The sequence below is a fragment of the Barbatula barbatula genome, assembly GCF_947034865.1.
Source record: "Barbatula barbatula genome assembly, chromosome: 21".
Taxonomy (NCBI): Eukaryota; Metazoa; Chordata; class Actinopteri; order Cypriniformes; family Nemacheilidae; genus Barbatula; species Barbatula barbatula.
The window spans coordinates 11,758,373-11,783,154 of NC_136784.1; the positions used below are offsets into that span (position 1 = coordinate 11,758,373).

General features: G+C 40.3%; 1 protein-coding gene across 7 annotated transcripts in view; it reads left to right on the top strand.

Moving 5' to 3' along the window:
* elmo1 (engulfment and cell motility 1 (ced-12 homolog, C. elegans)) overlaps positions 1-19,839 on the top strand; it is an 80,735-nt gene extending 60,896 nt beyond the window's left edge. For all 7 annotated transcript variants that reach the window (XM_079484441.1, XM_079484440.1, XM_079484443.1 and 4 more), the window contains 7 exons: positions 3,232-3,368; positions 13,272-13,435; positions 13,969-14,081; positions 16,712-16,819; positions 16,909-16,991; positions 18,465-18,542; positions 18,630-19,839. In XM_079484441.1, coding sequence (XP_079340567.1) covers positions 3,232-3,368; positions 13,272-13,435; positions 13,969-14,081; positions 16,712-16,819; positions 16,909-16,991; positions 18,465-18,542; positions 18,630-18,830 — 884 coding nt within the window. In that variant the 3' untranslated portion in view covers positions 18,831-19,839. The remainder of the gene's footprint in view (positions 1-3,231; positions 3,369-13,271; positions 13,436-13,968; positions 14,082-16,711; positions 16,820-16,908; positions 16,992-18,464; positions 18,543-18,629) is intronic.
* Positions 19,840-24,782: the final 4,943 nt, after the last annotated feature.

Consider the following 24,782-nt stretch of genomic DNA (forward strand, 5'->3'; position numbering starts at 1 on the left):
AATTTGACAAATTCTCAAAATGATGTTACTGGAAAAGTGTTCGATCTGCAAAATAGACACCTAAAAGTTTGGTTGAAAGATGAAAAACGTACCAAGCAATTCCATTTCTAACACGCACATACAGTGTTCGGCGCTGTCTCACATCTGTCAAAGCAGAAATACTGCTCTCTGTATGTTTTCTTTTGTCATATCCGGTCGCGCTCATATGTACATTGCATGCACTTATATAATCTATTCGATTGAAATATCTGAAAAAGCAAATACATTTACCCAGCCATATTCCTTGAAGAAATCGGTACAGAAGTGGTCAATAGACGGATTAATGCAGCAGGAGTAAACGGGTATGTGCCTCTTTCATCCACTTGTGATCCGATCGACCAAAAGGCATCTTAACACCAGGCATAAAGAGGGCCTTATAAAGATGGCAGGGAGCCGCTCGAGAGCCATTGGTTGCCGACCCCGATCAAGTGCTCCACAGTTTATTCATTTGACGATTCATTGTTGGAGACCCCCGCGGGTCTGTGGGGGGGTGGCAGAGTGACATTTTCAATAAATTTAGTTTTGTGTTAATGAATTAAATGTTTCATTGTTGCAAAGCAGCTTTACCGGAAGAAAGACTAAAATAAACAAAAGTCAGTATCAGAATAACAAGGGTCTATCTTTGCCCTTCATTGTTGACGGAGATTGCCTGGGCTAGAGCTGGGATGATCAGTTAAGTTCACAGGATCTCATTTTAAATATACTGACTATTTTGCAATTACAGTAATGACCTCCACTGCAGGGTTTTGATCATATGGCTGTCTTATTTATTGGCCCGCTGTAGATTCTTCTCTTCTAGTTTTTATTTGGCCTCGAGGAGGTCGCCATGCTACACCATGATATCACTTAAAACAAAGAATGATGTCAGTTTCATGAAGAGTTTGCGGCCATTAGTCTTACATTCACGGAAATCAGTCGAAGGGCTTCTTATGTTCTGTGTGGAGCCATTAGAGACATCAACAGCTCAAGATTTGTTTTTGTGGCGCAGATAGGGATTATAGGTCGAATGTTACTATTCTGCAGGATTAAGGTCATGCTCTTAATCATCATGAAAAATATTGCAGCCTTTTTAACGTCTATAAGAGAGCCCCCTTGGACTCATCGACTAGAAGGGTGATGTTAAAATGATGCTGCCAAGCAGGCGATTTACACTAGAATTGAGCATTCTGTGTTGTGTTTGTAGAGTATAAAGGATCTTATACAATTTATCAAAATGTAAAATCACAGGTGGGGATTTAAGGGAGAGTGGATTTCAGTAGAATACTTCTCATAAGCCAGTTGGCTTTCAATACAACGAGTAAAAGAAGATCACTATATGAGAGAATGTCCGGTTTAAATGAGATTCCCACATTCAACATGACTGCAAGAGTCACTTCAGAGAATTAATACGGTCCACACCCGTGAGCTCCAGGCTAAAGCGAGAACCAAAGTGACCCTGACATTTCATTCCTCAGCAGGCGGGCCCAATACCCTTCAGCGCACCCTTGAACTTCTCTGACTTCTGAAGGAGAAGGAAACTTATGCATTGAATCACTCAAAGCCGTCCCAAAGGACCGAGACTTGTGGCTCGGCCGGTCTTTGTTGGATCGAGTCTGATGTAACCGGTGCTGGTATTGACTGGTCCAGTGACATCGCCTCCAACTAAGTTGCCATTTCCCCTTCAGGCGTCATTCATTATGCTGTGAAGTTTCAATTTCTACCATGCCAATGCAATTCCTGGCCCTCTGTGGGGCTTTGCGCATAATTCTTGCTTTCAATTTCACTAAATGAGAAGCACAAACAGCGCCTCATTCAAAGCACCATTCCCCTCGACCGGTGTTTGTATTAAAGCGTAGCCACGTGCAGATTCGGGCCCGCGGGGCCTTGAGGTAAAAGCCGTGCTGCGGTTTATGAATACAGTAATTGCACCTTTAGTTTCAAAGAGCTCACCCAGACTTTCATTTCCCACGCAGTCGTTCTGATTTGATTCGGGTGGTTTTATTTTTAAAAAGCACTAATCTGGCATGATAGATCATCATGAGCTCTCTATAATCCTACTTTGGCGATGGCCCGGGGGACTGTTTTTAAAGATCATTTATGAACAGCAACACCATATTTTTGTATTCTTATTTATTCTTCAGGCATGCATAGAATTTATTCTATGTGTGGCTATATTTCATTTATTAAAACTAATACTAAGAAGCCACTCTTATAGTGATAGTGCACCACAAAAATTAAAGGAGTAGTTCACCTACAAAACCGTCTGTCAGCATTTACTCACCCTCTTGTTATTTCAAGCCTGTATGACTCTCTTCCTTCCGCTGAACACAAAAGAAGATATTTTGAAGAATGTTGTTAACAGCCCCCCATTCACTTGCATTGGTTACAATAGAAGTGAATTGGGGGGCTGTGATGTTACCAACATTTTCAAAATGTCTTCTTTTGGGTTCTACAGAAGAAAGAAAGTCATACAGGTTTGAAATGACAGACGAGTGTCTTTTATCATTTACTCACCCTTATGTCATTTCAAACCTGTATGACCAAAATAAGACATTTTGAAGAACATTGACCCACGTTGACTTGCATTGTATGGACAAAACCATTGAGATATTTCTCAAAATATCTTCTTTTGGGTTCTGCAGAAGAAACATTAATATAAAGATTTAGACCAAGGTCAAAAACAAAAGCATGAAGTCTACAAGTCGACTCACTGACTAGTCAATTCTGAACGCATCTAGTTTTGCTCTGATCGAAAAAACACAATCCGCCTGGCTGGCACAAGAATACGCTGAAAGATAACACGGCTATAAAAATCCAGTTTTTACCAAACTGTTCACATTGGCTTCAAATGTGTAGGTGTCCTGAGAACACAGTGCATGCTTTTCTGAGTTTAGAATAAACGTCTGCTGCCAAGAGGCTCTTTGAGAGAGAAGCGTCGTGAGGTAGCACCGTGCCTTCCCAGCCTTATCTGATGTGTCGGCCCATGTGTGGACTGAAGATGGCCAAGAACAGAGACACTTGAGCCATTAAAGGTTCATGCTGGAAACCCCTTCTGAGTGTCAAAAGGTCTCTTGAGGCTCCGCTGGCAGTCAGTATGAATACGGGTGTTGCTTTGTCATTAGATAAAGATATTGCTTATTTATGAGAGAAGCTTTCCTTCAGGTGTGACATTTAACCAAACAGAAGTTCACCCGGTTGCCTTTCTTTCCACAGCCAGCGAAAACTGTCACGACTTCCACCCCATGTTCTTCACCCACGACCGCTCGTTCGAGGAGTTCTTCTGCATCTGTATCCAGCTACTCAACAAAACCTGGAAGGAGATGAGAGCCACTTCTGAAGACTTCAATAAGGTGAGAGAAGCTCTTTTGACTCCTGTTGACGCCTGTGTCTGATCTGGAGAAATGTCTCTGTGGTTTCGTGTTCGTACAATGGACGTCAATGGGGGTCAGTGTTGTTTGGATACCAACATTCTTCAAAATATTTTCTTTTGTGTTCTGCGGAAGAAAGTCAGTCATACAGGTTTGTCATATTTCATGACAGAATATTTCGCCATTATTTGGTCTTGGTATCATTTTTTTGTCTTTTGCTAGCTTGCTCCTCTTAGAAACACAGGACAGCTAGTTGTTTTCTGGGGATGATGGTAGTGCCAGGCACTTGGCAGAGGTAAAGTTTTGCCGTGTGAAGAAGGCGTCCGAGTTTCGCCCGGCTGTTGTTTGTGTAATTATGATAATCACATTACAAACTCGTCCCTGAGTCGTGGGATAAAAGACCAGCTTGTGTATAATATTTGCGCTTAATTAAGATTCATGGACATGAAAACTCATTTCTAAAATATCTCCCCGGAGCATGTCTCTCTGGACACTGTGATTAAATTTATCATCCTTTGTTTTTCCTACATGAGCAGCACATCTGAGAAAACCTGCTCGCTTTTGGCCCTCATCTGTATTCCTGCTTCATTATAAATAGGCTTCCTTAATATAGAGATAAAGCTGATGTTTCATCTGATGATCAGAACTTGTGTTTCGTTCTGTCTGACAGTTAAAGAGCACAAAGAAAACCGTTTGAAAGCAAATAGTTTCGGTCATGAACTGCGAGGATGAAAAGTAGCAGTCTGTGATTTGTTTCAGGTTGTTCTATTGATTGTTGGAGTACTTGTGTACATGAGTACTATTATTTTTGCATTGACATTTTTATGCATTTGGCAATGTTTTATACTTCAGGCTTGTGCATTCCCTGGTATCGTGGCTGATATACTGGATGTACTTTGGACTATAAATGTTTTTACAATCATCAGAAATGTTTTTCCTGATCAGCAGCTGTATAGCTCTAAAAAGGCTACACGCTGCTAACTAGCCACGTCATGCACAATAATTGTTCAAGCAGTTTTATACATTTTCTGAATGTCTCTCATTTGCTTTAATTCTGTCGTCATTTACTCATACTCAGATTGTTCCAAACCTGTATTCATTTCTCTGTTATGCTGAACACACAGGAAGATATCTGGAAGATTGTCAAATCTCACCCCCCATTGACTCCCATAATATTTATTTTCCCTACTATGGCCGTAAACGGAGGGTGAGATTTGTTTGTTTATAAAGCACATTTTTATAAAACAGGGGATGCCCAAAGTGCTGTACAAGCAAATTACTTAAAAGGATAACAGGAATTGAATCGAACCGAACAAATACAAATCAGACAAAGGACACAAACAATAAGGAGAGGGGGAAAAGTTAAAAGCGAATTAAAAGCAACAGATGATGAGTCTGCTTTCAGCATAGATCTTAAATTTATACCGATCTGACATTTTCTTGTGTGTTCAGCAAAACAAATACATTTCTACAGGTTTGGAACAATCTAAGGGTGAGTAAACGATCATTTTTGAGTGAAGTATGCCTTTAAAAAACCTTTATTGGCTGACCAGTAGATTGAACCTGTGACTTTTGTGTTACTCTTCAATGCTTTACCAACTAAGCCGTAGAAAGATACAGAGCGAAGAAACTTCTCTAAAAAGCAATAAGCATTCCCAATAAACTCATCATCTCTTACATGTTTGGAATAATGACATTCGTATAAATGCAATGTCTCAGTATTGAAGTGCGTGAATGCATTTATGATGACTGCCACTAAGTGTTTAGTCATGATGGCGGGGGATGTGTGCTCAATCCTCTCTCGTTTTCGAGAATCGATTAGTCTAACACCTTAAGGCCAGAAGTTTCAATATCTCTGGCTTGTGTTTACATGTTATGTGTGGTCACAATCCTGATTGAAGTGAGGAAGATGAGACCCTCCTTTCCACCCACCATCGTGTGGGAGCTTAATGCTGACATACAGAGGAATAACTCAGAGGTTCATTGTTCACTTGTCACCTCCTGTACCAGACTGAACTCTGGCATGCTTTTCAAATTCAAGTATTATAGTATATAAATGTATATCCGGTCTAAATTACACGCTGGTCCTATCACATTTAAGCTGCCCAGAATAAATAAATGACTTTTTGTGGTGTTACTAGTGTCAGATATTCATTTGTGCCGTGACTGCAGTTAACTTCCGATCCTTGTTTGCCTAGTGTCTAATAATTAAACTATTTATTTTATTTTAATTTATGTAAATATTAATTTATTTTATTATTTTACTGTAAAATAACTTGTTAAATGAACAATTGGTTGAATTTTGTTGTATGTTCATTTTATTAAGCAAACAATTTGTTGAATGGGTCCTGTAGTTTGGTCGGATTTAAAGAAACCGTATGTTACAATGACATCTATTGGTTGAGCTTGGTATTGCAGTCTAAATTCAAAATACTGGAGAGACAAGTTTAGCCAAGTAACGGTTCTTCTTGGTTTCTTTTGCTTGTTATCTGAAATAATACAGGCACTCTATTGTTTGGTAATGTGTGCTGGAAGTAAAGGGCAGTCCACGGCATGCGCAGTAACGTTTGTTTATGCTGTCACTTTAAAACCGTCTATACAGTTAAACCAAAAACAAATCATATTTTTTTTCTAGTGGGTGCTGGACACTAGTTTATTTCTGTAAGTGAGGATGGCAAAATAAAGTAAACCGTGACATTTATACCCAGATCTCCTCATACTGTAGACCACCAATAAAATTGATGATAATTTAGGACCAAATGATTCAAACACTTTGACCTGACCATGTTTTGCTTTTCTGTTTTTTCTTTAATATCTGATTTAATATCTTTTTACACCACAGACTGAACAAAACGAAGCAATGCCTAGTAATCTGTTGCCACTACATGGGGGGATATCTAAATGTGTACTCAAATTTTACCCGAATTTTTCTATCAAAGTTATCTGCTTATTATCAAGATGAATTTGATCTGACACAGCGATAGTTCAAGTGATCGTTCACCCGAAAATGAAAATTCTTTCATCATTTACTCAACCTCTTGTCATTTCAGACCTGTATGACAGAACACAAAAGAAGATATTTTGTAGAAAGTTAGTAACCGAGCAGCACTGGACCCCGTTCACTTAATAAAATCAATAAAACCGATGCAAGTGGATGGGGTCCGGTTAACAACAAAATATCTTCTTTCGTGTTCTGCGGAAGTAAGTCAGTCATACAGGTCTGAAATGACAAGAGGGTGAGTAAATGATGACAGAATCTTTATTATTGTAAATAATACACATTTTATTACTATTTTCAAAATATACCGAATGAACGTCAATGCAAGAAATGTTGAAGGTGTCTGAATTCATTTAGGTTAAACTGTATACATAGTCATAAGTTAAACCTGTCCCAAAGAATAATGTGTTTAAGTATAATTTTATATGCAGTGAGGTGTTAAGGGGTCAACAAACAAGACTTCCAGTTTTTGTGTAAGTGTAGATGCTGTGACATTCAGATATAGGTTATGGTTGTAAGCTATTGTCTTTTAAGCTTGTCCTCTAGTGTTTTTTTCTTAAAGGGTTTGTTCGGAAAGCACTGTTAATGACCCTTTTGTTTTTATATGTTAGAACATGACCGCACCTTCTCCTCTCCTCACACGCACGTGTCATACATGTCTCATACGCTTTCCCCTTCCCCCACTTGCTCGCTCCACGGTAGGCCTGTCACATCCTGTAAATATTGTGTGTGTGTGAAGTGAGAAGATGTGGGCCTGCTCTCGCCAGTGCTCTCGGGGCAAAAATCAGACGGGCAACGGTTTCCTGTTTCCATGGCAACCACATTATAATGACTCCCACTCCCTCTCCTCCACGACAGGCTGCAGCCGCCTTTGTGTGCGCCATTGACGCGCGCGTGTGTTTTGGTTCATAAACAGCTGTCTTCCCCACCCAAACAGCTCTGACGGAGACGGCTACGACACCTGACTAAAAATGGCCACTTCAGTGCATCCAAAGTGCTCGGTTGTAGTGACTTAAGCTAGCGCTCTCCCCTCCCCCTTTCAATCTCTCTCACCGAATCCCTCTCCTCTCTTGTATGCGAAACACGTGATCTGCCTTGCCAGAACGTCATTGGCGTGAGCCACCCAATCAGACTTGAGCGTTGAAATGGACATAAACTGAGCTGCTTGGAGATGCTTGTAGACTTCAGAGCGCTGCTCCTGCACGAAAAACCAGACGCTTGCTCGACGTTACCAGAGCTCGGTCTGTATTCTTTTTATTATTTTAGCAGCAGCGCATGATAAACAAACCAGGGACCATCTGCTTTCCGAGTGTCCCTGCACCTGGTCAGGGTTCATCTCCGCTACACTGGGTTCCACCAGCATCGAGCTCGGCTCCCAAACATGGAGGTGACAATTGCACGTGAGTACCGCCCGCCGGAGAGAATGACAGGATAGAGCGGATGTTTGTAATTTTGCTTGGCTTTAGTGAGGGATGGAGAGACTGGCGCACAGATGGGGCTTTGTGCAAGGCTGCTCGTAGTAATCAGGTTAGAGACAGATTTCAGCTCGCGATTAAAGAGCCAGCGATCCAAAGAGTGTTCGCCGTAACGCGCGATTCTCCGTAGCCCGGCCCCTCCTCGGATGCCCACTGTGAATGAGGATGCTTTAATGTGGATGCAGCATCGTATACGTTGACCTCTTAGTTTCTCTGTCTGCTGTGTGGATGTTCATCAAGTTTGCATTTTTCCACATGTAGCGAGTCGTTGCTGAAGAAATAAACACTGTCTGTTCTTTTTGTTTTTATCTTTCAGTTGGGCTTCATCTGTTGCCACATCCTTTGTGTATTCATCGTTTGAAGTGATGACCTTTTACGGATTATCAAAAAGACAATAAAAATCCCACGGCACGTCTGATGCCAGTGATGGGCTGTCAGTTGGGTCCTAATGTTGATCGATTAGGGTAATATTGCAGGCAGTGTACTTCACGGCACAAATCTGCAAGATCTCATAAACCAAATTATGTCTGTAGGTTTGGTTTGGTCGTGCTTGGCATTCACAGCCAAGCCTCCCGCTCACAATCTCCTACTACACTTGCACAGCTAAACTAAAGAGTTTGAGGATGTGTTCCTTCTTCCTTTCTCATTTTGCTCATTTTCAGTTTATTTCTTGTCTTACATTTTCCTTTTTATTCAATTTTGCGTTCGTCTGTTTTTGTATTTCTTGTGTCTACTGCAGTCTTGGAATCTCACACACAAAACTAGCACTCCCACCGCAGGAACAGGGTCTCCCGAGACCTTAGTCAACTTTAATGCATTGCACGCTTTTAGCATGCTTCACATCAGCACTCTGGTGAACTGAGATCCTCTGATCCGCTCATCTCAGAAGGGATGTGCGGTGGATCCATCCACTCATGAGTACCGAGCATCACCTGCTGTGTACGTCACAGTTCCAGCAAAATAACCGATGTGCTTTTCTGTCTTCTGAAATATTAATGATTTCCTCTCTTCAATCATCTGCGTTTGGCTCTGCATGTGTGAGCGTCTACACGTGCACACGCAATGGTCATCCTCTACGATGACCATTGTTTATCTTAATGGTGCGCACTATTCTATGACAGTTTGACAGATGCTTCGCTCCACCATTGGCTCCAGGTCATACAGGAGAACACACACCATCTTTTGAGAGCGTGAGAGATGCCAGGCCATGCCTCCCAACCCTCAGCAAGCATCCAGCCACCTGCTCCACAACTAAAATTAACACTTTCTCCATTATAACCTTGGGCAGGCTAGATGTGAATAAAGAGGAAGAGAGTCCAACAGTTTTTGCATCTCGTGCAAACCTGCAGTCTTGACATGCATATGCATGCGCAGGTGTTACTTTCGAGCTCGTATTTGACCTCCAACATTCGTGAGAAAATGACCCTCATCCAAATGCATGCCTGGATTTTGGAGGTCAGTATTTCCAGCAACGATGTTACATTTTTTCAGCTAATGATATCTATTTGTTTTCTTTGAAGTAATGCCCATTCCTCTGATGTGACTCATTATTAACTCGTATAGACCTCATTAAAGGGGAGGAAACAATATAATTAGCATGTCAATTGTGGAATGGATAAATGTTCAGTTTATTTTCCGTGCCCGATTACCTCGCTGTTCTCATGGACCGTAACTATCAAAATTATGGAGCGGAGGGAAGACTGAGAGGTCCGCAAAACGTATTTCCCAGCATGCACGGCAAATTTAGTTCACTTTTATTGGTCTAAAGAGAATGACAAGTTGTAAATGATGATAATTATTAATGATACCCCAACGGATGCGGTAGTGGTGAAGTCCTATGTGTTGATTTGAAGGTTACAGATTGCCATGGCTTTATCTGGTGTTCTTTTAACTTAATACAGCAACTTTTGTGTCCGATATGTAAAGAAATCATGACCAACTTTACGCTCATGAATCTGTCCAGTGTGATTTATGTTCTTAAGTCAGTGGGAAGTTCTTTCGGTCTGACAGAATAATGGCATTCCCATAATTAGAGATAGGAAATAAACACAACCGTTAATTCAATACTGTTGAAGAAAACAGAGAGGCATACTTATGAATTTATGATGGATAGCTGTGCGCAGTTGTAATTAAAAACGGACGGGAGGGATACATCTTGCTTGCTTTGGAACCACATCAGTGTTTTTGATTGGCTGTCTGGACCGGAGAGGTGAGCAAATTGATGAATCTGCAAAAATGTGCCAGGAAACCAACTTTCAGAAAACTGGATCTAGTGAGGGCTCGCCACAAAATGCTACTTGAAAGAACTTCTCAGAGGTTGTGTTTTAGGTGTTGTTTACAATAGGGCATATTCCTTTTTTTCATCGGGACCATTTTAACATTTAAAAGATGTTGTGGCATTTTTAGGTTTTGCTTTGTTTTAAAATGAAATCTAACAAAAGGAAAAAAAAATATTTCTCGATTACATTGCCAAGATGACACCTATATGACATTTATAGAATATTGTCTGTTTAGATGAACTACATAAAGGTTTTAAAGTAGATTTCCTTGCTTGTGGGCACAATAATAAAATGTATAAAAATGAGGCAAAGTCATTAACCGCACCTGCAGAGTTTGTTTCATTTCATCTAGTTGTTGGCTAAAATGTCTTGTTTTTTGTGGAAAAACCTGCATGCAGTATACTGAACATTTAGTGTTAAACAACGATGAATATGACAGGACATTGATGTCTTGGCCAGAAACACAAATCTGACTGAATTGCCAACATAAGGATTTGGGATTCAATATTCTGTTTAATTTGGAAATACACCACAATGGGGAAGTTGATCACAACTTCTGGTTTACACCACAGAGACCACTTGTTCTCTTTTTTTAGCATGCATGTTATACAGATTAGTTGGTATACATTAATCTTTACATCTTCTGTACAGCTCTGTACATCTTACATATTCAAGATTCACTATTCCATAGTTTTGTTTTCACCAAATAAAAGTGACCTGTTTGTCAGTTATGATGACCCATAACCGAAATGTGACCTCTGCATTTAACCCATCCAGTGAGTAGCGAACGTACACACTGCAAGTCATGAACACAAACGCCCGGAGCAGCGGGCAGGAGGAGCAAAGGGGGGCTAGGTGGGCACGTATGTCGCTACATGCTGGCCCTGAGAATCGAACCAGTGACCTTCTGGTTATAAGACTACTAGGCCACAACTGCCCATTATATACATATACACATCGTAATGCCTGATCCACATTGGCCACTGTTTTTCTTGTTGCAAAATGTCTGCAAAAATGTATTTCTCACTACAGTCGGTCTGTTTCTGCTCCTTGCAGCATGCCATCATTGTTTTGCTTGTGCATTAGAGCCATTAGTCTGAAATTGTTTTGGAACCCAAAGGACAAATCTTTATTAAATTGCGATCAGCTGGAAAATCGATTTATGGTGTTTTAGCTGTTCAGCAGCCAGATTATCATATATGAAATTATATAAGTGTATAAATAAGTTTTGTGGCACATGTCCGAGGTACACTTTTGTTTTGTTTCTTGGTATTATATATTATATTCAATTACATTACGAGAGATTGCTTTTGGTTGTAGCTCAACAAATAATACCATAAGATCACTCATTTTTCAAAGATGGCTCAGATACACTACAGTATTAAGATTAATCTCTTGTTTTTGTGCTTGAAGGAAGCCTGGGATTTGTTATGTTGTGACTTTGACAATCAAATGCATTAAATCATGTTGCTGCCTTGGATCTAATAATAGCCTTGGAGTATAATAATAGGTGTAATGCAGTGGATCTACACTTTTTTGACCTCAAGAACACCCAGAATACAATATTTCTACAATTTCTATTTAATAAAATATTCAAGAGCTTGGCATAACTAGATGGTATTATAATATGGATATATCCAATATCATCCATAGTACATCCCTCATAATAATAACTAAGAAATAGATTTTTAGTAGTAGTTTATTATAATGGAGGTGTGGAATGAGACTCTGCAATTCCTCACCGCTAGATAGCGCTATATATCAAACACACTGGGCCTTTAAATTATTTCGTGGTATTGTCAATAACAAAGATGTTTAAAACCATGAATATTGATGTTAATTCATTTGATAACATACAGTATATATGCATAATGTCGTTAAGAGCCACAATGGTTGCAAATTTTTATGTAGGGATTATAGATTCAATGCGATTTGTTGACCAAAAAAGGAGAAAACTACAATAAGTAAAATTTTATATTAATTTGAATAATAGCGATTTTTCATCGTCACATATTTTTGACTGTTTTTTTAAATAAAAAAATAACGCTGTCGTGAATCCCTCCAAGCACGATAACCCTACATTTAAAACCGGCTATCCTGACAGCCCTTTTCAACATAAAAAAGCATTTATGCTCTAATACACAAGAACCGACCTTAAGAGCACTCTTAATTTTGGTTTATAAAGTCGCTGGCACGCACACACCGCATGTCATTCTGTATTATCTGCAGGCTGACACATAGTGGGCGAGTGTGTTCTGTGCATTTAGATGCTCAGGAGAAGAGAATCGTAGGAAAGACAATGAGGTTGGCAGGGAGGTTGAAGACTGGCTCATTTCTCACCGAGGAAGTGACACGCGTAGTCCAGATATCCTCTGTTATTCTAAAAAAGGCCCTGTTCTGCTTTATTCACGAATAAAACCACCCACCACATTTCAGACGGCCAATCTCCACCATTCCCCCGTCTCACCCATGACGTCCCGGCGTTTGAAAGGTCCGCTCGCTGCTTAATTTAGAGGGGCTGATTAAAAGTGAGAAGGCGCCTTGGATCAAATTAATTCATTTTGAACCGTGCGAAATTTGCAAATGTGATCCGAAAATTGCTTCCCCCGCCGGAAGGGATTGTTTCGAGTGGACTTGTTTCCGTCATCCCCCACCTTACAGCTTTCAAAGAGCCTCCCCTTTAAACACCACCGTGGCGCTTGAATCAAGCTGTCCTGGTTTATTCCTCTAGCAATCACTCCTCTCGTTGTTCCAGCGCCAACACATCAGCACAGCGATTTGGGAGGGAGTTCTGACCTTGGCTCGGACGTATCCCTTATTAGACCCTGTGTAAATCCTACAGCGTAAGCCAACAGCACCTGCTCCTATGGATAACACGGAGGGGACACCTGCATGAATAGTCGCTGGACTCAATTCTAGATTCCCAACTCATCCAGTTCCCCAATTACTTACAACGTACGATCTATAGCCCAAGGCCTTGCGAATGGCAACCCTTTTGTTTGTGGTTTCGAGTTGTCCATCGTTCCGGCTCGATAGAGAAGTTATTTTGTTGTGTGTGCTGTGTATGGGTGAAGCTGGCTGTTGTCTATCTGAAAACGGCAAATAATCTAAGCGATTTGTTCTAACGCTCCAGGTAATGCAGGTGGTGAAAGAGCAGATCACTCGTGCTCTCACGATCAAGCCTAACTCTCTGGATCAGTTCAAGAGTCGTCTGCAGAATCTGAGCTACACGGAGATCCTCAAACTGCGCCAGTCGGAAAGGATGAACCAGGAAGACTTCCAGTCCCGGCCCATTCTGTGAGTCGCATGCACCTGTTTGTGTGTGAAAACATGCCTTTTATATGACATATACACTCAGTTATGATGACATTATTCCATCATTGAAAGAATTGAGCGCTCTTTTGAACCAAGTTGGTGGGAATATCGCTCAAAACGTTTTATCAATATAACAGGAATAGCAGATTGTTCAGTCTGTTCTTGGTTTGCATGAAGTGTGAAGCGCGATCCCTTACAAGATTAAACTTGAATAAAATAAGAGAGACCAAAACCAGACACAAAGTGAATATTGCTCTCTTCTTCTTCTGTAACCATTTATCTTTGGCCTTAAATTACTCTCATTATGTTTGGGTTTTGCAAATATCGAACCAATAAAAACTGCTTGTATTTGATCATTCAATAAGTAAAATATTTTTCCGTTTCCTTGAAAAACTGTGAATTTGGACATCCAGGGTTTTGGAAGGACAGTGGTGATATGTAACATGGATTAATACTTTTGTGTCTTTAGTTGTGTGAATCCTGTGTAGAGTTTAATTTGTGTCTTGTTTCGGCAGGGAGCTTAGGGAGAAGATCCAGCCAGAGATCATGGAGCTGATCAAACAGCAACGCCTCAACCGTTTGTGTGAGGGCAGCAGCTTCAGGAAGATCAGCAGCCGAAGGAGACAGGGTACGAAACGCATACAAACTTGAACATAACCCTTTAATATCAATAAAGATCCATAGATACATTTCAAAAAGATTCCCAATCGTTTGAGACTACCATACTGTCTAACCCGCAGCGACGAGTAACATTTTTCGTGAGCCACATGGTTTTTGCTTCTGTGGCATCGTACCTCTGTTCTTGCTTTCATGCTTTTTCAGAAATGTTGAGACTAACTGTGGTTTTGTTGTGGCACACAACATTTTCCCATCAAATCTGTTTGAAACATGGTACAAACCTTTTCTTCTCAAAAACGTTCTGAACTGCTTTAAACACACCTACTCTTTGGGCATTTTGATACAGGAATCTTTCCTTTGTTGTTAAAGGAACAGTTCACACATAAATAAAATTGAATGTCATTCAAAACCCGTATATGATTCTTTCGCCTTAGAAAGATATTTTGAGGAATGCCTTAGTGGTTTTGTGGAAGTCAATGTGGGCCGATTACAGACATTCTTCAAAATATCGTCTTTTGTGTTCTGCAGCAAAAAGAAAGTCATACAGGTTTGAAATGACACACATTTTCATTTTGGGATGAACTCACTTTTTAAGAGTCTGAAACTGACCTACTAAAATAATTTAATTGTGCTTTTATTGGTGACCTCTATAGAGTTCATTGTATTTCTCAGACAGAACTACAAACATTTTTAAACCTCTTCTTTTTGGACAACAAAATCGTTTTCCCCATTTGTGTACCAGCAAACGGAGATATCCGCGTCTCGGCTTCATCCTCTCTTTAACGCACCAAATTTATACGTCCTATGAATATTTTTATGACTGCGTTTATTAAACCGACAGAATGATTTAGCAAGTGTGAGAAATGGCCTTGTCCATCGCGGAGAGAGAGAAAGTACGGGGCCAATTTCAAACAAGCGCTGAGGGGTGGGAGTGATAAAGCTTACGGCGCAGATCAGAGACTTGAAGGATGGTGAAATGTAATATGGGCTTTTACGGCGGCTGGCTGAAGAGGAGGCCTGTCTGCTGAGCTCACAGGGAGGTCTTATCAGTTAGCCTGGATAATTTAACACACTTCACACTTCGACAGGATTAGATCATTCTCACACTAGACACCTTGTCTGTTCCTTGCCATGCATCCGTCTGCCTGTCTCGCTCTTACACGTTCTTTCATGCTTTCTCTTTTTTCAGCGCCCCACAAGATCTCTGTTCATTTTCACTTTTTCATCTCGCTTTGGTGAATTTTCACACTTTGCCTGTTTACTTTGTACCAATCCAATTGAGGAGTGATTTGGGTGCTCCATATTTGTTTCCTCATATTGTTTTTTTATATAATTGGTATGATATCTTAAATCTCAAGATAACCCGATTGTCAGGTGATTGCTTTTGACTGTGCCCTTTATTCTCAGAAAGCTTTAAGGGCTTGCTCATAAATGGAAGCAGAAATGCACCTGTGGCTTTTCCCTTTGACAGGTGCTACATTGACATTTGTATTCCCTATTGTTCCCCTCTCTCCTCATCCCTTACAAAATGAGCAGTCCGGTCGTCACCCAGAGGTCGCCTGAGGCCAAGCATTCAGAATGATGCTCAAATAAATTTTTCTAATTCGCTTTTTCTTCTTTTAGATTTGAATGATGAATAAAATGCTCCATACTGCATTCATATAACAACTTTCTCTCTAACTTCTCTCTCGGACCATACTGCCTGTCATCTGTTTGCATGGAAACTCAGCAAAGCTGCTTTTTCATCACACACGTGTCACAGCATGCATTTCAACCATTCTGCACATATCTGTTCTGACATCTCAGAATGGTCTCACAGATGGCAGTTGTCTGCAACATCCGCTAGTTGTTCATCTCACATTCGTAGTGGTGGATAAACTGGTTTGTTGGTAAGCCGACTGTATAGAAAGCGGACGATGATGGAGCTGTTTACGTCACACTTCTTGTCCCTCAGGGTGTGCATACGAGCAGACTGAGAAGTGCAGAACGCTTTTCCGTTCCTTAATGTTTTCATTTTGCTCTTCTTAGCAATTAGGATCTGGATTCAGTTACAAGAGACGAGTGCCAGTAATGGTCATCCAAGCCCATAAAGTGCCAGAAACTTGGAGAGACAGCTTGCCAGTCATGGCTAAACACAACCAGCTATGAAAAGCCACTAAGTGCTTAAACCCAATGCTCTTGCTCCTTATTATGCAAAGCTTTCGACGAAAGGGCTGTTTCTACAGTCTGATTTTAGGATTATTTTGAGGCGGTTCTAGAGTTCACGGTATTTTAATATTTGACTTCATTGACAGATTTTTTAAAAGACCAAAAAATGACTGTTCAACAGTCGCCATCTCTGTTTGAAACATAAAATTCCAGGTTACGTTATTTACTTTACACAGGTTGAAAATAAATTGTCAAACTAACATTTCCCGCAAAATCGTACCCAGCTGCTCAACTTACGTCATTATTATATGCGAACTGTTGCGAATCAGGGTAAGGTAAAGAAACCGTTTTCAATAGTTTTCATGTTCTTGCTCAATAACAGATTTTTGTTTGTTTTTTTAATGTACAGATTGCAGCTTTAATATGTTTAGTTGAGCACAATAGATCTCAAACTAGACTTGAAGATAACTTGTCTCTTCCGCCTCTTCACAGATAAGTTCTGGTACTGTCGATTGTCACCCAATCATAAAGTCCTGCACTATGGTGATCTGGACGAGAACCCTCAAGGAGAGGTACCCCACGATTCCCTGCAGGAGAAACGTGAGTACAGAAGCATTTTCCACTTTATAAAGATGGGATAAAGATGACCGTGCCAGTTCTTATTAATCATTCTTTGTTCACCCCGACAGTTCCTGTGGCCGATATCAAAGCTGTCGTCACTGGTAAAGACTGTCCGCACATGAAAGAAAAGGGAGCTCTGAAGCAGAACAAGGTGAGTCCTTTGGCGTGTGCTTGGCGAAGGAGAGCAAAAATGCTCTTGAATATCAAGAGATCAAATTTTCCTTTGAAGCGTTGGTGGGCGGCTTAGTGACAAAGGATGCATTAGTTATGCTTCGTAGCTCTGTGAGTAATGAAACATCAGCTCACTTCAGTTTCAAAGTCACCCATTTTTGCCCACGGAACAAAGGCAATGTCAAATTTATGCGACAACTGTAAAAAAAAAGACTCCCTGTTGACGAGACGGGATATTGAGTTGGGCAACAGTCTGTGGAACTTTCTAACAGTCTTGATCCCCTTGGTCGTGATATTCAGATAACAACGCGTGTCACTGTGGCTTTGAAGGACATTTTTATTACTTTTAGTGGCAGGATAAGATTGTTCTTGGGAGGAATCTTACTTGGGAAATCATGGGCACTCTTGTCAAGTGTTCAGAATCTCATCACTGTACGACTTGAAGATGTCTTCGGTAGGGTGTGAGGGGTCAACTGTGATTTTCTATGCTCTGTTTTTGGTTGTGAATTTGTAGACTTTGATGGTGAGTAACTCGCATCTAATGATCCTTCAGTTTATGATGCATTACAGGTTCATCGGGTTTCGTATATTAGTGGAACCAAACCACACTTTTGTAGATAATGAGAGAATTGACGGTCGACGCAAAGGTTTCTGCTTGCTTGATGATAATGTGCATTTATTTGCTCTGATGACACTTGAGATTTAGTCAGGGGTCCTGAATGTGAATTTACTCCCACCAAGCTGATTGTAAAAAGGGGTAGATGGCCTCACACACTGTTTCCTGTTCATCTAAAAGTCAGTGATATACCAACAGATGAAGCCCAACACTGCCAGCGGAGACAGCTTGCTTTGTAGAAGTAGTTTCTAAATTAACAAAAAAAGGATGTCTCTTTATTTATTTTGGAGCTTTATTCTTAGCTGCATGAGTAATTAGCTTTGTGGGCAAAATGAAGGGGGTCTTTTTAATCAGTGGGCTATAAACAGACCAGGGTGTCGAATGTGGATTTGTATAATATGGTTATAAACCTTTCGAATATGCCATAGATTGACAAGGAGTTGTCTTTTGAGAGATTTATTAGGATCCATTTTTTAGGATTTGTCGAAATTGTTCCAACTGCATGTAAGCCAGACTCATTTTACCGAATGCACCGGAAACCTCCCCTGACAGCTAGCCCAAAAACACACCACGTGTATTTTCACTTTAACGTTGAGTGTGTGAAATTGAAGCATCTTGTTACGGTAAAACATTGATGCACTACCTGTTTAGATCGTCTCACCGCCATCCCAGCAGGAGAGACCAATATGCATACACACTAACACACACGCGCAAGATCAAACCATCTGTTGTTGTAATATGTTCGGAAAAGATCTGCAAAAGTCACGCAGTAGGAGGCACACAAACACAGCAGCCCCATTAGCATTTGACAGACGGTGTCAATTCTGTCTCTTTTAGGAGGTCCTGGAGCTGGCTTTCTCTGTCCTCTACGAGTCTGATGAGTATCTGAACTTCATTGCCCCTGACAAGCACGAGGTGAGCGACTGCCAAAATCGAACGGAAAAGTGGAACTGTTGTGTCTCAATAGTGTGATTCAAACTGTGTCGTCTGGTTGTTTTTCAGTACTGCGTGTGGACAGATGGGTTGAATGCACTGCTGGGGAAGGAGATGACCAGCGAGTTCACTCGCTCAGACATGGACACTCTGCTTAACATGGAGATGAAGCTCCGCCTCCTCGACTTGGAAAACATCCAGATCCCTGACGTTCCTCCCCCTATACCCAAAGAGCCAAGCAATTATGACTTTGTTTATGACTGTAACTAATATCCTTTCAGTGGACTTATTTTTTTGTAAATGCATACTGGAAGACAAACTTTTAAAAAAGGACACGTTTTTCTTGCGCCTCATCACAACGGATTTCCTGAAGATAATAGACTTGGCTTGCGAGGCCTATGAACCATCTGGTTGAAGAACCACAAACTGGCCCTCAGGTCCTAAAGCACTCTAGCCCTGTCACTCATCCATCATCTCATCCTTTTCTTCAAACGGTTACATTTGTCAAACAGTCCACCTGCTCTGGCTCGAATTGCTATTTGTCGAACGAAATTTGTCTTATGTAATTCCAGGCTATTCGGGTTGTGATGCTCCCTGTTGAATGTATGCAACCCTGCTGCCCGCGATCTGCCCCTCCTGCAGTTTATTAGACTGCTTCTCTGTAAATTTCAATTGAACTTCCAGACTTTGACTCGAGTCTGATTTCCGCAGGAAAATAGATCCCCGGGAGCAGAATTGTCTTGCACCTCAACCAGTGGCATTTAACTAACATCGAGGAAACGCTAGTGTTAGCATAGTCCAAGTTGGTTGTCAATTATTTCCCCATGCCTCAAATACAGTAGACTGTTAAACAGGCGGCTTCATTCTAGAGGTTGTCTCTTCTTTTGTCTTTAACCATTCCTGCTTTGTGAGACATTGTTATCATCCGACTATAACGCAAGCGTGTAGATAGAGCTCTTTCCTTCACTCAACATCAACCCGACTCATGGCAGACTGCTGTAACATTCCAAAGCAATATTGAGCTTCTGTTTTTGTAAGCTGGTATGGTATACACTTTTGTGATATTTGTGATCGCTGCCAAGTAGTCAGTATTATACATTTTCGTGTGTTAAGGAATTTTACTTTTCAGGGCGGTCAAATTAATTTGAACTTTCATGATTAATTTAATTTAAAATGGTGGGTATAATAACTGTTATTATAATTGGTTTTTTTTTTCCCACAGATGTTTATCGGTTTAAAAACGCGACATCCTGCTGTTTACATTAAAGATTGATTCCAACTTTGTTGTTAGTTTCGCAAGTTTGTCATCCTTGTGTTGGTTGATTTGAACTAATGTCATTATCCTGTTGTTGTCATCAAAACATTTCCAATTTTATATATTTAGGTAAAGCTACAATTTATTACTTTGATTTTTGTTTATTTAAAAGTGACTTATATTTCAGTTGTCTGGTATAATTTAGCTGAAAATTTCAGTTTACAACACCTGCCGTTCTTTAGCTATTTCAGTCATAGCAAGACCACAATCGTATCAGCTTAAATGGAGGAAGATTGGTATCTGTAAAATCGCACTTAAATAATATTTTTCCTAGCAACAATTAAATCTGACATTATTAAAACATTTCTGTTCTAAGCTTAAATTGTGATAAAAATGGGCGGCCATATTAAGCGTTGCATTCCCTCCCCATTCTTGCAGCGGTGCATCTTGTTTATTATCTTTACATATTTTGTGGTCAGACACAAAGATGCCGACTGCAACTTTATGTGGAAAAAAAGATTTCTGAGAAATTCTGTTGAAAAAAAACTTTGCAAATAGTCCTGGTTGTGAAAATAGTAGAAAAACAAAGGGGATCAGATCGATCCACACAATACCACAACACTTTTCTAGCCAATCAATAATAGGAGGCTGTGGAAATGTAAAATTGAGGATCGTTTTAAAACCAGCTGATTCACTTACTCCACCCTATGATGACAATAAATATTAAAGTGAAAAACATTGCATTGGATATTTAGGAGGAACACAGCAATGTTGCAATAGCTGGTGACCATTTGTTTGAGGGTCAGTTGGGGTAAAGTCTAGAGAACCTATGTTGTGAACACTATATGTTAATGAAGTGGTCTGAGGGAGACTATCGTGATTATGTCAGTAAAGGGGGTTAGACTCCAGGATATGGGATGGGTTTACAACCTCTCCTTCATGCTTTATTGTCACCTGAATGTTCGTTTTTCCATTTAATGGGAATACCCCTCAAATCAAAATGGTTTACTGTATGTTAGTCTTGCTGTCTGACTTTCCTCACTGCCTCTCAATCTTTTAATACTTTGCAATTGTCTTTTAACCTCATTGCCTGTATGTTCCCTTCATCGTATCAAACCCATCTATTGAGCACTAAGCTAGTCAGGCTACATCAGGGCATGCATTCACAGTAGACAACCCGTATTTCAACCAGTTCACAAGCTTAAACGCCACACCTTGTATTTCTCACGCTGAGAATCAGTTGTCCCGCTATATAGCATACAAAAAATGGATGAGGCTCAAGTTATCTGGCAAGTTAATAGCTGTCTTGAGCTACAGAGTGAAATGCCACCTACCAGCCAATAAGAAATTGCAGTTTGTTATTTCCAACATTTAAGTATGGTTAGTTTTGTGATCCCTGCAATCACGTTCATTACTAGGCCACACCGATGCTGTAGTTGGTAACCCCTTCATTTATTTAGAGTTTAGATTTTACAATTCCTGAATGAAATCTCTAGCCAGTGATCAAAGATAGTGAGAGCCCATGTTAGGAAATAAAGCCAAGTTCATGCTACATTATAATGGATGGATACAAAACTCCAACTGCGTTGCAACCAGAAGCTTTAGCTCAGGGGTCTCCAACCTATTTTCAGTTGAGAGCTACTTTTGAAAAGAGCTACTCGTGTCACACAACACTTAAATGTATCATAACTTTCATATAAAAAAATGAAATTGTTGCACACGTTGACCTTTAATGTTGCCCTTTAAAAGAACATAATTGTAGAATACAGTTCTTTTTCATATTATCATAACTTTCAATTAACAAATACACTTAAGAGACGTCAACCTTTTCATTTGGAGAGCAGGATCAGAGTTATTTCATTGAAACCGTTCTTGACATACTACCAATTACCAAATATACCTGAATGACACTGAAATACAAAAGACACCAAGCTGTATATTTGGTGAACAGAATCTGAGTTATTTCATTGAAACTGTTCTTAACACACTATTGTTACTCTTAAATTGCCAAATACACCTAAAATACAGTAGTTCTTGAACACGTTATAGATGTCGACGACTCTGGTGGTGCTTTTGAGAGGAAAAAATGGTGGACTGATCAAAATCTGAGCGAAAGTCTTGTAGTGTATTTTAGCCTTTACTCATATAAATCACCTGAAGTATACTGTATATAGCCAAACTAAGCCAATTCATACCTAATGTACATAATCCTCTGGTGGAAAAAATATAAAAAAACAGCTAACCGGGCTGTATCACCTTTCTAAGTCCTGTTCTAACCGTCCCATCGCATCTGAAGAAAGCATAGAAACTCTCCGTGTCACTGTGTTGGCATTGAGCTGGACATCAGCGATAGCAGACATTCTTTTCGTCCAGTACAGACACATTTATGATCGAAGGATACAAGTCTAGAGGAAAGCCGGTTAGGTCACTTAAAGTAAACGTTCACAGAACCTTTCTGTCACACAAATTATTCCTTGTCGTGGAAAAAGAGGCTCCTCAGATCATAAAAAGTTTAGAAAGAAATGCTTGAGGAACCTTTATTTGTATTGTGCCTGCAACCCATTCAGCCGTGATTTATTCAAGCTCTTTTTAAAACAGTTACCAACACAATACAAACATTGAAGCCAAGAGATATGTATCAATGCAACTTATATGAAGTAAAATCACTTCATAATCACATTCAGAATCATCGCCTATAGGAAGACATGTGTCATTCGCGCCGCCTCATTCGCGCTATTCGCGCCGCAAGCGCGTCTATCGCGTCTTTGCATTGACTTAACATGTAAATCACTCGCGCTTGACGCCTCATTCTTGCTCGGTGTGAACACACAGTTAGAGGGCGAAGTTTAATGCTTTACTGCGCTAATAAAATGAAGAGAGATGCTTAATGATGCAAGTATCTAGTAAGCATTACATCATGAAGAAATACTTGATGCATAGATGAAGAGCTATATTTTGGTGTTTGTGATCATTAATGATCACTGTGTCTTCTGTGTGTCGCCACAAGGGTTGGCCGAGTGGTTAATGACACACTTTTCTAGCGTGTTAAAGACTGCATGTTATTACAAATAATTTAATATTGCTTTACACAGACTTTAACCTATGGAGGCCGCCATTTTTTTATGACGTAAAAAGTGCCGCATGCACCGAACTGAAAGTAGCTACTAACGTTAATTCGCTTTTCTATGGATGCATATTAAAAAGTCAATGGGAATTGAACATATACAATGTATCTTCAGCTAATGCATGTGGGTCTCTTTAGACTCATGTGGACTGACAGGGTCTGCTTTTTAACCGCCTGCCCGACAGTGCGTGCGCTCACAGAGGAATCTCTGTAAATACAACCAAACCGCAAAGCGTGTTTCTCATTCTCATCATTAATAAAGTATGCGTGGGTGATTGATTTGAATAACATCAGTAATTTAGTATGTGTTCTAAGACGGTGATTTGATGCACGGTTAACCTCAAACAACACTTTTCTTTCATAGCGGGGCCCGAGAAGTCGCAGACTGGTGTCAGGAGGACATACTGCCACAGTGCCACCTGCTGTTCATGTGTATTTATGGCTCTCGTTCTATGCACTCAAGTAGCCTACTAACATGCAATGTTTTTCAGCTAATGGAAATGTAATAATGGGTATAAAGTCAAATGGTTATACTGTCTGCATTAAGGTCATTTTTAAATGTTTTTTGTTACCAGGAAAGCTCATATTTTCAATATTGCGTAAACCATTGGCTCATCAACATACAGTTCTTCTCTTATCTAAAATGTATTGATTCCTCACACTTTGACAAACACACAGAAACAAATCTGCTATTGCATATGGGCTCGAACCTCAAAGCCAAAAGCTCTTGGGTGACCAGGTCTCCACTTGTTAATAGGCCTACTTCCACTTTTTCATTTTGTGGACAACACTTCCCTTAAAAAGAAAATGACACGGTTGTTGACCCAGTCAGAATCAAGAACGGGAACTAACCTTTTTACATAAAAAGTAATCAGGGGTTTACGGCAGTAACCATATCTGGATGACATCAGTAGGACGCTTATTGTATTGTTATAAAAACACGGTTACTGTCATCATAATACTAATAATAAAACCATACTCATGTTTTATATAGGCATGGTTATAAAACATGTGTGGCCAGTACGGGGATCGAACCCGCGACCTTGGCGTTATTAGCACCACGCTCTAACCAACTGAGCTAACCGGCCCTGTTTACGTCACAATTATTTTCTTGGCATAATTCAGCCGAAAATGAGAATTATGTCATAATTTGCTCACTCTTAGGTTGTTCCAACCCTGTATAAATTCCTTTGTTCTGCTGAACACAAAGATAAAAGTCAGAAATGGGTGAACTATCCTTTAAGATCTCTCTGAACCTATAGGGATAAATAATCCAACTCTGCAGTGCTAGTGACTTACTCTTTTCTGGTCATATTATGCCACTTGTTTTCATTCTGAGATATGGTTGAATAGGCTCCTGTGGACCTACTGTATAATGCAACACCAGACTATACTAACCCATCAGTAACTACAGCATCAGGCAGGCTGTATACGTGTGCAGCATCCGGTGACTATGAATTCAGCCCTAAGTGAGTGTGTGAGAAAGAAAATCCAGCTCTCAGGAGGTCAGAGCTGTGGATGTGCTGTGAAAGTTAATGATCATCAAAGGTGCAGACACAGCTGAAGCTTCAGGGCATGTCCAATGCTTCGGCCCCCCGAAACCGTGTGGTTTGAAAAAATCTATTAGATCTAGAACCTCAGATCCTGGAGGCCCCGCAGATGTCTGTTACACACAGAAGAAACCTCAAAGGCTTATGAATAGACGATTTTTCTCTTCCACCAGGAAAAAAGATAAGTGACTGTGATAGTATACTGCCACCTATTGGTGGCTATTTCTGGGTGGCATGCTTGTCAATCACATATAAGAGTCCTAATATCTAAAACCAGGTGTAAATCCTGAATT